The 17,346-nt window shown below is 42.4% G+C and overlaps 2 protein-coding genes across 9 annotated transcripts in view; both read left to right on the forward strand.

Moving 5' to 3' along the window:
- Erich1 (glutamate-rich 1) overlaps positions 1–17,346 on the forward strand; it is a gene marked incomplete at its 5' end in the record, with an annotated part of 52,793,804 nt that overhangs the window by 8,056,090 nt on the left and 44,720,368 nt on the right.
- Galnt7 (polypeptide N-acetylgalactosaminyltransferase 7) overlaps positions 1–17,346 on the forward strand; it is a 124,292-nt gene that overhangs the window by 50,182 nt on the left and 56,764 nt on the right. For 6 of the 9 annotated variants that reach the window (XR_015639380.1, NM_022926.2, XM_087588035.1 and 3 more), the window contains 1 exon segment: positions 16,205–16,665. The exons of the other annotated variants lie outside the window; for them this stretch is intronic. Coding sequence is in view for 4 of the 6 variants with exons in the window: in NM_022926.2 (NP_075215.1) it covers positions 16,205–16,665 (461 nt within the window). In the remaining 2 variants the exon portion in view is untranslated. 9 annotated transcript variants of the gene reach the window in all.

Consider the following 17,346-nt stretch of genomic DNA (forward strand, 5'->3'; position numbering starts at 1 on the left):
CAATATAGAAAATAAGGAAGGCCGAGATAAGAGAAAAAGAAGCCCTTGTAATCTGAGCACTGGAGAAAGCTTCAAGCTTTGCTCCTTCCTCTTCCTCTTCCTCTTCTTCCTCTTCCTCCTCCTCCTCCTCCTCCTCCTCCTCTTCCTCCTCCTCCTCCTCCTCCTCGTTGTTATCGTCGTTATTGTTGTCGTTTGTTGCTTGTTTGGGGCTCTGTGATGCCCACATTATGTGAAGCCAATGTATGCATTCTACCCTTAAAATTAATAAAGATTTTGAGCAAAAATACTTTAATTTTTAAAAGTTAATGTATTTACTATAGCATAACCTCTTGACAGTTATTTATTTTGGTGAGCATTAATGCATAATGTCATTTATGGAATTAGAATTATCTCCCAAAATACATGTGTGGGCTAAGACTGTGTAGAAAGTAGAACAGTGAGGAACATGGACCCTGAAGCCGGTGACCATGCATTTGATCCCTGCATTTGCTGCTTCTCGATAAGACTTTCAGAGAGCTAAACTCTGAGGCCCATTTCTTATCTGTAACCTGAAGATTTATGGTTCCTCAGTAAAGGGCTTTCTGGCAAGGATTGAAAGAGGTAAGTGTTGGCTCTTGGGAATGTAGGTCAGTGACTACAGCAGCTGCCTAGCGTGACCAAGGTTCAGGGTTGTAGCAGGTGTGCATGTGCACGCGCACTCAGAGGGGTGGGAAATTGCTTGTTCCGTTGTCTCCCAGTCCCCCTCAGCCATATGGAACGGGTGCAGTCGTTCCTCTTGTTCAATAGCTCCAGTGTCTCTCTCTCTCTTTTTTTAATTCTGAATAATTTATTATTCTAACAAAAGTATAAAGTGTGGAAAATTAGTGTATCTGAATCATTTCAGAAAGTAGAGAAGTTTCCACTAGCAGACTTGAGATCTTAGCACCTTTGAGAAGACAGTTAAGACAACTGGTACTGCCCGCCTCGGATGACAGGTGGCTGCTCTTAAAAATGCCTAGTTTCCTGGAACGACCACTCCAGTGGTCTGTAGGGTGTTCTAGAAAGAAGTGTAAGTGTGTTGAAGAGCATTAGGATAAAATTGAAAAGCTGTTTTCCTACCAGCCAAAAAATGGTAGTTAGCAAGGCTAAGAAATGCGAATGAACTTAAAATTAACTGCAACAAAAATTTAATGTTCTAATAATCTAAATAGAATCTGTTCACTTCTAGTAAATAAGCGATTTAGAAAACATGCTGAATTATTCTCTGTAAAAGTTACATCTGGCTTGTTTTATTTTTGTTACTGTTGTTTTGAGATGGTCTCAGTTAGCTCAGGCTGCCTTTGAAGTTTCCATTCTCCTGCCTCAGCATCCAGAAAACTGGGATTAGGGTAGAGTGTGTCACTACTCTCTGCGAAAGCAGTTTCTTAACATCTAACCTCATCTAGTTCAGTTCCTGATCCGTTCTGATCTCCTGAAATTTTTCATAAAGAATGGACTGCCAATCACATTCCTAGATAAGTATTCTTTAGGGTTTGTTGGTTGGTTCGTTGGTTTGGGGTTTTGTTTTTTGGTTTTTTTTTTGTTTTGTTTTTTTTTTTGTTTTTGTTTTTGTGCGAAGGCGGGGATGGTTTTGTTTGCCCGAGTGATACTCTTTGTATTACAGAGGAAAATTAAACCGAACTCCAGTCTTGAACACAGCCCACCCTAAGAATCAGCAAGTCTTTCAGGATGATGTAATGATCTCTCACTAGCTTTCAGGAACCAAGTGTTTGCGAAGTGTTTGCTAGAGTAGAACGTGAATGATGCTATAGTCCTGGGCCTGTTCCTAGTGTCAGGAATCCTGTAGGTCTTTTTAAAAAAAAAAAGCCTCAGCCTTCTTTAGCTGTGGTTTGACAGCTCAAATTTCAGTGTTTCAGAACAGCTAGCTTAACGTGACAAAAAACACGTTAGTGTTAATTTTGAGAAAGACTGATTTACTTCTATGTGCAAATTCGTTAGGAATGTTCCGCCCTCCTCTGTTCAGCCGGCTGTCAAGAGAGATTATAACGTAACCCACTGGAGGAGCAAAGAAGCCTTTGACGAGGCCAATCTCATTGTACTGTCACAGTTGGCTATTTCTCCGGTGAGAGTGGATGCCAAAGCCAGACTTTATATGTAATTTTAAAAAACAGAAGAAAGATCCGTCAGGAGATATACTAATTGGGCTTTTAAAGGCTGGGAAAATTAATTACCTGTGTACATTTCTCAGCTCCTGGAAAGTGTAAATCCTTCTCAACAGCCTTTTTGAAATACCTTGACATCATTGTTGTTAAATGCTTATAAAATGGAGAGTTCAAATCTGATCAGGCACTTGTGCTGTGAAAAGGGAGAAGAGGCAGAAAGTCTCTTCTCACATGGAGCTTTTCTTCCTTCGGGTTGAAGAAGGAAAAGCTAAGGGAAGTTTGGGAGTTAGAAATGGAGGGGGGGAATTGGAGATTTAGCTCAATGGTAGAGCGCTTGCTAGGCCCGGGGTTCGGTCCCCAGCTCCGGAAAGAAAAGAAAAAAGAAAAAAAGAAAGAAAAGAAATGGACGGGAGAGTAAAGGAGTAAAGGTGGTTACCAGAGCAGCCAGAGCAAGTGGGAGGGGCAGGTCTGTGTGAGTGAGCTGAGAGAAAACTCTAAGAGGGGAGGAGGAGACTGCACCAGGATGTGCTGCTGGCTGAGGTGGTTCTGAGAGACAGGCAGGAATGGTAGTCCTTTTAAACAAATAAGCAGAGGACCTACCTTGCTTGAGGGTTGCCAGGTGGCCTGCTAGTCGTGTGTGTGTGTGTGTGTGTGTGTGTGTGTGTGTGTGTGTATCCTTACCTTCTGTGTGTTCAGTTAGTTCTCCCACCTGGCTTTTCTGGAGCGATATTAATACACCCATGTGTTGACCTTTTGCTTTTGGAATAAGCTCTTTGTTGGCCTGGGACTTCAGGGTGATGCTGAAAAGAAGGAGTTGTCTGCATAGACGAAGTCTAGAGTCGGCTTGTATTTGCATTCAAGATGAAGTTGAATGTTGCTTCTACATTGTAGTGTTCTAGGACAAGGTGCAGCCTGGACACCTCTGTCTCACACAGTATGGAGTGTGTTTCACACAGTACAGGGTGCAGCACAACGACCATGCGGGTTGTAATCACAGCCCGCACTTGTTTTACCTGCTGACCACTCCTTTCTTGAAATTCTCGCTCACTGTCTTCTCTAGTGGTTTTTTTTTCCTCTTTTTTATCTGTCAAAAAAAAGTCTTAGTTACTCTTTCCTTCTGGTGCATGTGCTCCTGTAGAGTGGTCATTCTGTGCCTTTGCTGTGATCTGCTGTGGAGCACAGCCCATGGATCACTCCCATGGATCAGTCTCTAAGGACACGGGGATGGCCAATGTCTGGCCCCCCAGCAGGCAGGCAGTCCTTAAGGGGTCACTTAAGGACTACACTTCATCTCATGAGTTTCTCTTTGCTGCCTTCGTCTTTACCCAGACACTGTGTCCTCGCCTTCCCTCCATCCTGTCTCCTTATCCCAGGACCCTTGTTCTATTCTGTGATGGGAGCCTTGGGTCACAGCTTTCCCAAGGCCGCCCCTTCTCTCAGTACCCACTCCTCACCATAGGTAAAGTATCTGGCCTTTTAGAGAACCGAACATGATGTGGCCATGAAAGGCACAGGCTTTGAAGGCCACAGGACACTTGGGACAAACTAGACAATAACCGGCTACACATTTCCACCAGAGACCAGGCCTGTTGAGAGTTGAAAAGAAAAATAAAAGCCAAAACATGTATGACATAAACAACCTGATCCGCATTCAGACATGTTTCTGCTGCACCTGATTATGTTCCTTAGACTAGAACCGCTAAGACACATTATTAAAGCTTTTGGTCTGCGCTACCCAATCTCTTCCTTGGAGTGATTTTCATTTTCTCTCTAGGTTTTCCAGACAAGGTTATTTTGCATCAATTAAAATGTATGTGCTCCTAAGTTCCTTTTGCCCTGCTTCGTTCCTGATCTGTCAGGAAGAAGAGGCTTCAGGGCAGAGCAAGGAAGCTCTAAGCAAAGGCTGCTTATCCAGCCCCAGCTGCAGAAAGTAGGCCTGGGTCACGGGGGAGCATTGTATTCTGTTCTTACATGTCTTCCCAGAGGGACAATAAGCCATTGCGCTTTTAGCTTTTCAAGAGGACATTAAATATTCTCTCCCAACCCAAATCGCCACTTTCCAGTTCATTCTGCTCTCACTCTGTTAAAAGGTTTTCCTTAATGTTGTATGAAACGTTGAGGAGTCTGCTGGTGTCATAATTTTTCTGTGAGACATCCAGGGAGATTGGAAATCATTAATGTGGCTTCCCTGGACTTGCCAGGTGGGAAAGAGGATTAAGAACTAAACTGTCTGGTTGCCTTTGAGCGATACTAAATTATAAAATCCAGTGTTGTATTAGAAACAAGAATCAAAGGGGACAGGGACATACATGGACATGCGCACACACACAAACCACACACACACACACACACACACACACACACACACACACACACACACACACACACACACACACACACACACAGAGTCCCCAGGGATTAATGCTGGCAAGAAGCTTTCAGAAAAAGAGTCAGAAAGTGGAATAGAGGGGGACTCTTACTGAGCAATTTTAGGTGAGAAAATAGAGTTGATTGGCACAAGCTGAAACAAAGTTGCAACACGATGTAAGTGGGCGGAGCTGAGCAGATGTGACCTCATCCCAATCAATTCAGCCTTAAGTACTTCCTCCTTTCAGTACCTGATGAAATGCTCTGATTGTTCTTGCGGAAAGTCTATTCAGCAGGGTTAATTTCCCTTCTTTCAAAACCTTGTGGTCTTTAAATGTATGTTTCCTCTTCTCGTGTGCATACATAATATATATTCGTACATACATTATTCATAAGTTTTAAAAATCTTCACAGATTTCTAGCTTAAAATCCCATTGCTTTAATTTTTTTCTCTCCATTTTTTCCAAACATTTGGGTTTTTTTTTTTATTTTTTGCTTTTTAGATAGCTCATTCTGTAGAAATAATCGATAAGATTTACTGTAAAATATTGGCAACTTTATTAAAATATAGGATGTACTTTACGTATCATCTATAAAATGAAAAAATCTACTTAGGAGCTTTTCTTTGAAGATTTGGGAAACACTTGGCTTCTGAACACAGAGAGTAAGAATCTATACTATGGCCTTCGATGGTTTCTAAATAGTATTACGATTCTTTTACTACCTTGGATGAGGTTTTTCAGTGACATCGCATTCCTTGTATTTAAAGCCCTACCCGACAAGCTTGAGCTCTCCCAATAAAATGTCAGCATAAACTGATGAGGACTTTATAACACCTTTTGAAATGTACTATGATATGATTCATTGGTCATCTACTTAATACTTGTAAGTAAAAATCATTTCAACTCAGCTGACTAGTTAATATCAAATATTCACACTAAGATATTTTTCTTTTTTTTTTTCTTTTTCTTTTTCTTTTATTCGGAGCTGGTGACCGAACCCAGGGCCTTGTGCTTGCTAGGCAAGCGCTCTACCACTGAACTAAATCCCCAACCCCTAAGATATTTTTCAATATGCCTTTACATGGTTCATCTCCAGAATAAAAGCATGAATTTTCGTAAAGCCCCTGAGGGTGAAAATCATTTGGATTTTATAAATATTTTTAAGTTGATTGCCTTCCATAAGCTTCTTAGTTTTTATTTTGTTTTATTTTTGGTTTTGCCTTTCTCTGTGTAGCCCTGGTTGTCCTAGCTCATTCTGTAGACCAGGCTGGCCGTCGTAGAGATCCCCCTGCCTCTGTCTCCTATGCTATGGTTAAAGGCATGCACCACCAGCACCTGGTTAGCTTCTTGATTAGGTTTCTGTGCAAATGACTTTGATTTTGGTCAAATGACTTTGATTTAGCCTTTCTGAGAGTGGTAGTGCACACTTTTAATCCCAGCATTCTGGAAGTGAAGGCCAGGCCCGTTTGATTTCCTGGCCAGTCAGAGCTACATGGTGAGACCCAGTCTCCAAAACTAAAATATAAAAACACGTAGTCTTATGAACAAAGCGGGAGGGTTGTTGTTGTTGTTAAAAATATTGATTTGTTGCTCGTAGTTTTCTTATAAAAATTAACCAATTTTAGTATTTTATTGTCTCATTTATTAAAATTTATGCCCCATTGATTATTTTCGCAGGTTGTTATAGTCTAAGTTAGAGTCTCTCTCCTATTCCTGTTTACAGGTATAAAATGTATCAAGGTGCTGCTTGTAAGATGGGTTGGTCTGGGGAATAAAGGGGGTATCAGAAGATTTACTTTCCTGTGTTTAAATAAAGTACTCATTTTTCTGCGAAGCACCAAGATTTCACTTGCAAGAGAGGATTTATCCAACACTGAACAAAAGAGGAGACTTTAAAAGGATTATTCAAATTTTAGGAGTGTAGGGAAGTTAACATTTGTGGTTATCTCATTTAGAGTCCCAAAGCACTAGCTTAAAGCGTAAGATAAAGTGTCCGAGGTCAGTTTATAGTCCAGGAAGTGCTGTAATAAGAGATGACCCACAGCTAGATGATTTCTATGTACCCAGCCCTTGAGCAAGCACCCGCTGGGCTCCTGCTGTCTGCCTGGTGATCTGGTCTCACAGATAGACTGTTGTTTGCCTTACCAGGAAAAAAAATGTGTAAGGTTTGTGGGAGGAGGCTGGTGAGTGGTTTCTGCCAGCTATGTTGCTGGTTTGAACTACTGTGTGCTTATTGGAAATTCCACATTTGCAGAATAGAACATTACAGATTACACAGTTCAATACAAAGGATTTTGAGTGACTCCTATCCTCTCAAGCTATAATTTTAATGTTGAAAGTTAAAAGTTATATTACTAAGATCTACTAAGATGACGAAGATACTTTAAACATACAACTTTTTAAAAAGTACATTTTTAGTTGGACAGAGTGGTGCATGTCTCTAAGTGCAGAGCTCCTGAGGCAGAGGCAGACGGGTTTCTATGCATTCTACATAGCGTGCATTTCAGGACAGGCAGGGCTATGTAGTGAGACTGTGGTTTTTGTTCTTGTTTCTAAAAAGCATAACTTCCATGAATTTAAACCACTTTGGTTTTCATTTGGATATACTAAATTTTGTTCAGAATTGTACTCTATACTTATGAATAAACAAAATGGATCTGTGACCCATCTTGCTAATAATACTTTGAGAAATACTTGTAGGCAATACAATCACTGGGAAAACATCAAGATCAAGATCAAGCTAAAAAGTTGAATTTTTTAAAAAAAGTATGTCATGTGGCACGTGCTTGCAGCCCCAGCACTTGGATGTAGGAGGAGCATAAGTTCAAAATTTTCCTTAGCTACTTAGCAAGTTCAAGGCCAGCCTGAAACATGTCTCAAAGACGACCACCACCAACTACAAAACCACAAAATAATTTTTTTATGTTTCTGAGGGGTTTGCTGTCATTACTAATGTAAACCTGTATTTGGAAGTATTTTAAGTGAATATGTGTTCTGTAAAGAAATGTATTTCTGTCCATTAGGATTGGATTTTGATAAAATAAAGTAATTATTTCTTCCCAGTTGCAATGTAGTTTTCCTAAAACCGGCAGGAAGAGCAGCCTCCCCACATAGAACTTGTTGTCATGGTGTTCAGCGATGCGAGAGTGTCCGGCCGTGCTACGATGTCTCTTCAGACGGAGATGGCTGAGAACTGAACACTGACTGGGTTAAAGCTGGACACAGGCACAGGTGGCATAATAGCTATGAAAAGGGAGAACACACAGAAGCAATTTCAGTCATGCGTGTGTACTATTTGTGCCTGCATCTGTGTTCATGTATGTACATACGTGTATACATGCACTGGAACATGGAGGCCAGAGCTCTGTGTCAAGTGTCTTCCTTGGTTCTTCCCTACCTTTATTTTCCTTAAGATTCATTTATTTGTATGTTGCTGTATGAATGTTTTGCCTGCCAGGAGTGCTGGGTCGAACTGGATCTAGAGTTACATTGAGGGCTATTGTGAGCTGTCATGTGAGTGCTAGGAACTGACCCACGTCTTCTGCAACAGCAGGAAGTGCTCTTAACCTCTAAGCCAAGCCATCTCTCCAGCCTCCCAACTTCATGCTCTTAGACAAAGGCCTCTACTGAGCCTGAAGCTGTCCTCCCTACACACCCTCTTTGGCTAAGGTGGCTGAGGAGTGAGCTTCAGGGATCCACCTGTCTCCACCCTTACCTCTCACAAGAGGCAAGTTACACCTGATTTTTCAACATGGGTGCCAGGGATCTGAACTTAGGCCTTTATGCCTATGAGCAGAGCGTTTTATCCACTGAGCCATCTCCCAGGCCTCATGTCAGGCCTTGTGGATTTTTCATTTATTTGCTTTTGTATGAGATTGAATAGCGGTAAGAAACTTGCTTGACCCCTGCTTAGTTTCTTAAATGATTTTAAGTACTTAAGGGAACATGGGAGGCTTCTATTCAGAACATCCAGGACTCATTATTTACCTGAAGGAAGAAAAGTCTTGAATGGATCAAAAACTCCTAGGGTGACCATGTGCACTGTTGTTGTCCATTCAATAGGAAATCCAGTGGCCAGAAGCTGGTAGCTAAAGATGTTTGGACCAGACACCAGAAAATGGAGATAATTTTAAATAACCTTAGGGAGTTTATCATGACTTGACTAGTTGACTACCAAACACTAGTGGACATTTTCTACTGAGTATATAGTATTTTCAGTATATTTGATTTTCTCGTGAAGTCAGGAAAGTTTACCTTTTCTAACAGTGGAAAAGAAAGTGTTAAAGCCAGTGCAAAGATCGGAAGCCTTTAAGTGGGTCTTCTTGGGCAATTTTGTTGTTGCCATATGATTGATTTCGATTAGGTTAGTTGGGAAAAAGATCGTGTCAGTGCAGATGGATACACCTCTTTTAAAAACAACAAATGAAGCTAGGCTAATCACACAGGCCTGTAATTTCAGTGACTCTAGAGACTGAGGGAGGAGGACCACAAATTCAAGGCTTGCCTGGGCTCCAGAGTGAATTCTGACCCTGCTTGGGCAACATATGAGACTACCTCAGAAAAACAGGATCTCAGTGGTAGAGAACTCACCTAGCATGTGCGAGGCCCAAGGCCTAGCATGTTCGAGGCCGAGAAGGGAACACCAGAAGATATCCAGATGTGCAAGGAAGCCCAAAGATGGCTGGGTGGGCCGCCGCACAACACTGAAGACGCACCCTGGTGCTCTCGTGTAATGGAAATCTCCATTTTGTTCTGACTCCCAAATGTCCAAAGTATGATTTAGCCAAGTTCTTAGAAAGACTTATATTTGTGTTTCTCACACAGTATAGGATAGAGCTGTATTGTTGAATGTGTTTTTGTTTTCCTAGGTGTGCCTGGGAACTTGGTAAAGCACCTTTCCGGTGCTTAAACTGGCGGCAGTAACTCGCAGTCCCTGTGACTGTGGTGTCTACAATGTGTGGGCAGTTCTGAGAGAAAAGTCATGTAAAAGGAGAAATCACTAGCTTTGTAATGTAACTGGGGGCTTCTCCATAGACAGGATCTTAACACTTTGGTCTCAAGATTACATATGCGGAAGTGGCCCTGCCAAAGTCTACCTCAGTGAGCCTCTCAACTGGGTTTCTTAGTGTGAAATGACCACTGGAATAGTAAGTAAAGACTTTAGTCTATTAAGTCTGGTACTTTCAAACAAAGAAATGCACACAGAAAGCCTACTCTAAGGGTGTCTGTCTGTTTCAGTAGATGATTCTCGTCATCGTGCCCTTTTTATCTTAGTAAGTCAAACACCCAAAGCCTGTTGGATTTTTATATCCCGTAAGTGCACTGATCCTAGAAACACACTGCTGCTCTGCCCCAGGCCCTCACATAGATGCTGCCATGACAAAGTGACCTTCAGTCCCTTTTTAGTCAAGACTCTTGAAATATATTTGAAACTAGGGTCATTTCTTACAAGGGATGATACCTTAGTGCAGTGGTCTCACCCTTCCTAATGCTGTGACCATTTAATACAGTCCTCATGTTGTGGGGGTCCCATCCTGAGATTATTTTCAATGCTACTTCATAACTATAATTTTGCTACTTTTACGAATTGTAAATAGCTGATATGGGAACCCTTAAGGGGTCACAGCCCACAGGTTAAGAACCACTGCCCTAGATTTTCAAGGGCTGGTGAGATCCTCATTTAATCCCAGACTTACCAGTTTTAAGCCACTATTAAACACAGATTATCTCCTACAGACATGTGCAAGAATACACAAATACACACAGTGCACACACACACACACACACACACACACACACACACAGAGGCATGGGCACAACTTTCACATGCACACACAACATATGATGCCGAGGTGAGCCACGACTCTCAGTGCTACCAATTTTCAGCTTTCTGAAAGGAGAAACACTTGAAGGTCTGGTCAGATGGGTTAGTTTAGGGTCCAGCTGTATTAAACAGAGCACAAGACACCAGGACCTGATCATCCTACACGTGTGCATCCTGCCACGTGTGCAATAGAGGCCGAAGGGCCCTGACCTACAGACGTACTGTTTCCTTTAGACTGGTGGCATCTAGTTAATTTTGACAGCCTCTCTTCCAGTTCTTGGGCTGTTTCTTCTGTTGAGGGTGAGTGACTGCAGCCCAAGAAATCCTGTGAAATGTCCAGTTAAAAGATGGTTTGTTTAATTTCTTCTGTGTGCTTGTTTATTTTGTTTAGGAGTATAACACTTATTGTGTGATACTTTTAAATTCTGTGGCTCATGAGTGATGACGCAGTTCAGTGGTGGCCATTTTTTCTAAGCTGTTGTTTGTTAACGGGCCATGTAAGTACATAAGCTCATCCTTAAGGCGTGTGATTTCACACCTACTCGAGAATACTGTCATTTGCTCGAAAGACCATTTTTATAGTCCTTTAGATTAGTGTCATTGCTACCAAGGCATGATCATCCTGCAAAAATGACACACAAAAGGGATTTGGGGGTTCAGAACAGGAAGCACTTTTTAAGTTGTAAGGAGATAGTGACTAGTCTGACCTTACTTCTATTTCACACTACCATCTGGTGAGAAGTGCTTGTATTTTTCCACCTTTGTGAAAATAACCATCTTGTAATAGTACCTCTCAGTTCTCTTTGCGTTCCTAGTCAACGATGATTCATTGACTTTGGCTGTAGAGTAAGTCAGTCGCTATGGTAGTACCGTGAGTCATGGAGGCTTCTGACTTTCATTTACTCTCTGGAAGGAGTGCGCGCTTTGCTTCTCCAGGGAGTTAGCAATTACGCTGCTTTAGAGCTGCTCTCTGAATCATTTGACATTAGAAGTTGACATGATTGTTCTTAATTGATGTGGCGTTTGACAGACAATTCTAGTGTTTGGTTCTACCCTCACAGTTACTGACTTACAGGCTTTGAGAAGCCAGTCGATTCAATTTTCTGGCACAGTAATGTATCATTAAAGGACACTATCATGACCATAGGATAGTTATGACCCTGGTGAATTCATAATACTGCCAAGAAGCGTCTGTCTGCCGATCCAAGCCTGTTGGTCCTAGTTCCATATTCTCCATTTTGTATTGTTTCCTTTTCTTCTGTCTCTCTTACAACAAACCTACAAATTTTAGGATTCATTTATCCAGTAAATATTCATTGAGGGTTCCATACAAAGACAGATGCTGAGGACATAAGAGATATGTATAACCTTTGTCCCTTCACCAGGCTACCAGTTGAATATGGGGGCTGAGGGACCCAACCTTCCACCTGTTTCTACATATAAAGTTTTATTGAACATAATTGTTCCCATTTGTTTACATAGTATCTGTGACCACTTTTATACTAGAATAACTGACTTGAGAGACCTTGTGGTTTGCAAAGTATCACACAAATAGGATAGTTAGGACCCTGGTAAATTCATAAGCCATTGCCAGGAAGGGTCTGTTTGAATCTTAGAAAAACTTACCTAGCCCCGGCCTCTTAGGTAGCAATAGAGACATTGCATAAATGCAGCCTGGTGTATAGCAAACTCTTGTCGGTACTGTTAGAGACTTATCTACTGAGAACAGTGGCCGTATAGGTGAAACAAAGCACCAAAGTTAACATCCTCATATTTGATTTTAAGAAAGTCCTTCTGAGTGTTGTGAAGGAAAGATGACGAGTAGAGACAGTGTGTGTGGAAGAAGGGAAGCAAGCAGAGACTCTTCAGCCAGTCAGAGTGCAGATTTTACCTCTACTCGGGTACTCTGATCTCAGATCATTTGCTTAGGTCTTGCTGGGTGATATTACCTCACTTTCGATGTTACACAAGCTCTTGTGTGGGAAGCATTTGCAGCACAGTATTTACAGGCATCACTGGTACCACTATCACAAGAGTCTTTCCTGAAGGTGACTGGCCAAAATGAAGAAAGCACAGTGGAGATCATGGAAGCAGTCACATTCAAGAGCTACCGTGGTGACAGAATTAACAGGAAATCATGAGGGACAGAATGTTCGTAGAGCAGATAAAAACAAAACAAGACGTTGACATGAAATGTGGCTTTGGACTTTATTGGGTACTGAGGGTACTTGGGGGTCTGAGGTAGGGAGACAGCTGTGAGACTAAGTGTGGGGCAAACAGCAGGTTCTGTTGGGGCGAGTTAAATAGAGATAATGGAGATGCATGGAAAGGTCCGGGAAACCTTTGTGTGCATGATCTGGAAACTGCAAGTGTGGTGTGGCCTAGGGATGCCAACAGAAGAAGCATCAGTGTGAAACTGGTTACTGAGCTTGGAAGAAAGGGAAACCTGGGATGAAGACAGGCCAGGCTTCTTGAACCTTAACAAACACTAGCAGCTTAAAGCTGGACCGAGAACCATTAAGTGAGAGACAAGAGCTTTTACTGGAAGATGCACATGAGGCTTGAATCCATCTCAGACCATCCTCAGTGAGAAGGAGGTTGTGTTCACCGAACTGAAATTATCATTTTGTATGATAGCATAGGACGGGTATCCCACGGTTGCGGGAGCTCCATTTCGTGAGCTGCTCTGTAGTCTGCAGTCTTCTGCTATTGCTTCTTCCGACGAGACAGATAGTGGTGAATTCAGCGCATGGTGTGGCTGTTCAGACTTTTCCTCCATATCTGGTGTCAGGTCCTTTTCCAAGCTCTAACCGATTCTCACCCCAGTGAGGTGAAAAGTTGACAGGAGAGAATGCAAGTCTTCCTTATGTTCAGTTTGGTTCAATCTCACTGATGTCAGCCTCATGCCTAGCATACTACAGGGTTTGCTGATGCTTTCTGTCGCAATTCATTCACAGCACTGTATCATCAGAACAACACCTTGGCTTCAGTGCTTGCTCCTCTGTTGAAGAATTAGTCATCCTTAGGGTGCACTTTGCTTATGATCCGTTAATCCCTGGGACTCTTCAGGCCTTCATGAACACTTTTGGCATGATGACTTTCTTGTTATTTACTTTAATTGTTTTAAGTTAGTATACCAAAGTAATGAATTCCATGCTGGGGCACGCTTTAATCCCAGCACTCTGGAGGCAAAGGCAGGGTGGGCCGATCTCTGTGAGTTTGAGTTGAGTTTAGGGCAGCCAGGGGCTCTGTTGCACAGAGAAACCCTGACTCCAAAACAAACAAGTAATGGCTTCTACTGTGTCATGTGTGGGCGTGTAAAAGAGAGACTATATTTTGATTTGATTTGTCCCCCTCACCCACAGTTCTCCCCTGTGTCCTTGCCATCCTCTAGCTGATCTCTCCCCACCCCCAAAGTTCCTCTCCTCTTTTTGCACTGCCCTCTCTTTTTCTAATTATTTGCCTCTAGCCTTAACTATGACTCAGAAGTTAGGTTCAAGCTCTTGCACAGCCAGGGCCAGTCAGAGGCCTAATCCGAAAGCCTTATCTTCTGAAAGAAAGGCATCACCTTGGTATGACCAAGCTGTATTGTGACGCATAGTTCATGTTTTAAGGACACTTGTGTGAAACTTTAAATTGACCCTGGATGACAACTGATGTATTTTACTCAGTTCTCTGATTTTTCACACTTCTGTTGCTTTGGGCCGATGTGTAATATATACAAAGGGCTCTTCCCCACTGAAATGAAAAGTGGGTGTAATAGAATACAAATGTTCGGTGCCCTGCAAGCCAGTACTCCTGATATTTATGCACTCACTTGTTCATCGGGTTTATCTCTGAATCTGTTGTAACTGGTTACATGCTCTCATTAGTGTGCTGTTGGCTTCTGCACTCCAAGTTAAAATCTCTGGTTCTATGTACAGTGAAGAGCCTCCTTGTAAGAATATCCTGTGAGGGCTGCTCTCTTCAGTTTGGACCCTTCCACCTACACAGATGCTCCTGTCAGAAGTCCTCAGTGCCTTGCTTCTGAGGCACAGTGTGGTAACCTTTTGCCAAGTCCCTGCCATTCTTTTTCACAAAGCGGTGTTTCTCAACATTAGCACCATCTCAGGGGACCTTGAAGAATACTAAAGTGCCCTGCTCTCGGGCACTGGGATTTAACTGGTCTGGGCATGTGGAGTTTGGAAAGCACCCCAGTTGTACTAATAATATGTAATATGCAACATGTAACAAGCCACAGAGTTAGCTCTGTTTAGGGTGCACTTTTCTTATGGTCGGTTCATCCTGAGGGACTCTCCAGTCCTCCGTGAATCTTTTTGGTATGATGACTGTCTAGTTATTTACTTCTCTTCTTTTAAGTTTGTATACAAAAGGAATGGGTTTCACTGTGACATTTTTTTGCGCATCTGTATGTGAGTGTAAGAGGGAGATTATACTTTGTTTGCATATGTTCATATGAAATTCATAATCAGTTGGTTGCTATGATTGCCTGGACAGGAGGAAAGGCAGGAAGTGGTGCTTTTTACTGTGAGCCGACTGGATCTGTAGCTTTTTAGATACTGTAATATTACTCAAATAAACAGATTGTTTTTGAAAAAATGATTTTGAATTCCCTAAAGCTAATCCTTAGCCATCTGATTGCCATCTGAAATAACCTACAGCAATGCCCATCTCTATTGAATCGTAAGTAGTTAAGCAGCCTAAATATCAGTGCTGTGCCTAGAGCTCTCATGTAGTCCTCAAAAAGAAGCTTTGACCTTTAATTCTCAAGGTTATTCAATTAAAAATTTTTCTTAGTTCTCTTGACCTGTTAGGGGATGGTGTAATTGAAGTGTGAAGTGACCTGGCATGTGAGTTGGCCTACTTTGCAGTTCGAAGGGAGCCTTGTGTCCTCCTGCCCAGCTGGACTGGCTCTGTGCATCCCGTGCCCAATTACCAGCTTACATTCTCCCTTTAAGGTAGTAGCTCTCAGACTTAGGTGCATATTACAACCTGGGGTGCTTTCCAAACTCCACATGCCCAGACCAATTAAATCAGTGCCCAAGAGCAGGGCACTTTAGTATTCTTCAAGGTCCCCTGAGATGGTGCTAATGTTGAGAAACACCGCTTTGTGAAAAAGAATGGCAGGGACTTGGCAAAAGGTTACCACACTGTGCCTCAGAAGCAAAGGCACTGAGGACTTCTGACAGGAGCATCTGTGTAGGTGGAAGGGTCCAAACTGGAAAGAGCAGTCCTCACCGGACAGTCTTACAAGCAGTCTCTTGACTGTATTAGCAGGAATGCGGCAGAGTCAAGTACAGAGAGTAGTTTTAAAGGCCATGCTGGCTTGGTTACACAGTTATCTGAGTTTTGTTTGTTTGTATAGTTACTCAGCCAAACTCTCACTGAGTAGAAAACCCTGTATTGGGACCAAATGCATAACTCTACCTTGTTCCTCTGCCATTTGGGGCACAGAGCCAGCTGGCTGATGGGTGACATCCATCTGATATCACTGCTACCATATGGCCAAATTGCTAACAAAAGGTTTAATTTGTCATATGCCAACTAGCTGAAAAAAACATGGCAGTAGCCTAAGACCAATTAAATGTCTGTCTCGATCATTGAGAAGTCTTTTAGAGAGAGTTACGGTGATAAAGAGGCAAGCAAAAATGTGTGTGTTTGAGTAGCTTGATGGGTCATGCTTCCTCTCCCATCTCAAAGATGTCTTCCAGTGCAACATCCTGATTATTAGTGTTCTGCCTGCGGTTCACAGTTGAGAATGTTTTATTATTGCCTCGGCCTTTTCTTGAACGTGAACGTTTGTATCATGAACTCTGCTGTGGTTGCTGTGCCTTCATGTACTCATTGTATATCCCCTCCCTTTTATATAGGAAGACAGAGATGTCAATAACCCCTTGCCTAACCGAGGAGGCAATGGACTAGCTCCTGGGGATGACAGATTCAAACCTGTGGTACCCTGGCCTCATGTTGAAGGAGTAGAAGTGGACTTAGAGTCTATTAGAAGAAAAAACAAAGCCAAAAATGAACAGGAGCGCCATGCTGGAGGAGATTCCCAGAAAGACATAATGCAGAGACAGTATCTTACCTTTAAGCCGCAGACATTCACCTACCGTGATCCTGTGCTACGCCCAGGGGTCCTTGGGAACTTTGAACCCAAAGAACCCGAGCCTCACGGAGTGGTTGGTGGCCCTGGAGAGAACGCCAAGCCCTTGGTTCTGGGACCAGAATACAAACAAGCAGCTCAAGCCAGCATCAAGGAGTTTGGATTTAACATGGCGGCAAGTGACATGATCTCACTGGACCGCAGCGTCAATGACTTACGCCAAGAAGAGTAAGCACAAACCTCTTCTTTCTAAACTTGGGGCGACAACTGTTTTTATAGATATGTAGATGTAGGGAGGTTGTTAGGAGTGGAGGAAATATCTGTGCCTTTGTTTCAGTGAAATAAGAGGACCTTTGTTCAGCAACATGATCAGAAGGAGGAGGTCTCTATCTTGACATCATATTGAAGACACAGTGCATTAATTCCTGGGGTCTGATATATCAGTGCTAGGAAGAATGTGGTCCCCAGACTACAGGTCTATGAGTATTATTCCTAGTCCCCAAGACCTAAATGAGCTGAAAATGAAAATGAACTACACCACTGAATAATTTGTTTATCAACCGGCAGGCATTTAATAGCCGAATTTCCTTAGAGTGCGTTTCCATTCTGGAACAAGAAAGCTCCTCGTCTTGTGGGACAGTAGCAAATCCTGATGCTGCTAAGGACATTTCACGTCCTTAACTAGATTTATGTTTACCATCCTATCTGAAATAGAAATCTAAACAGTTGAGTATATGCAAAAGGGGTACTCAGAAAACTGCGACTTACCCTTTTAAATTCTTTTCCCGTGTTGTGATTTTTAAGTGATGGATTTTTCAGCTCTGAGCTTTTGATAGACAGTGATTATTGAGTGACTTCAATGCTTTCTCTTCCAGCTTATTCAATAATTGGCCCCACTACTGTGGGATC

The sequence above is a fragment of the Rattus norvegicus genome, chromosome 16 (assembly GCF_021556685.1).
Source record: "Rattus norvegicus strain SHRSP/BbbUtx chromosome 16, alternate assembly SHRSP_T2T, whole genome shotgun sequence".
NCBI classification, from domain to species: domain Eukaryota; kingdom Metazoa; phylum Chordata; class Mammalia; order Rodentia; family Muridae; genus Rattus; species Rattus norvegicus.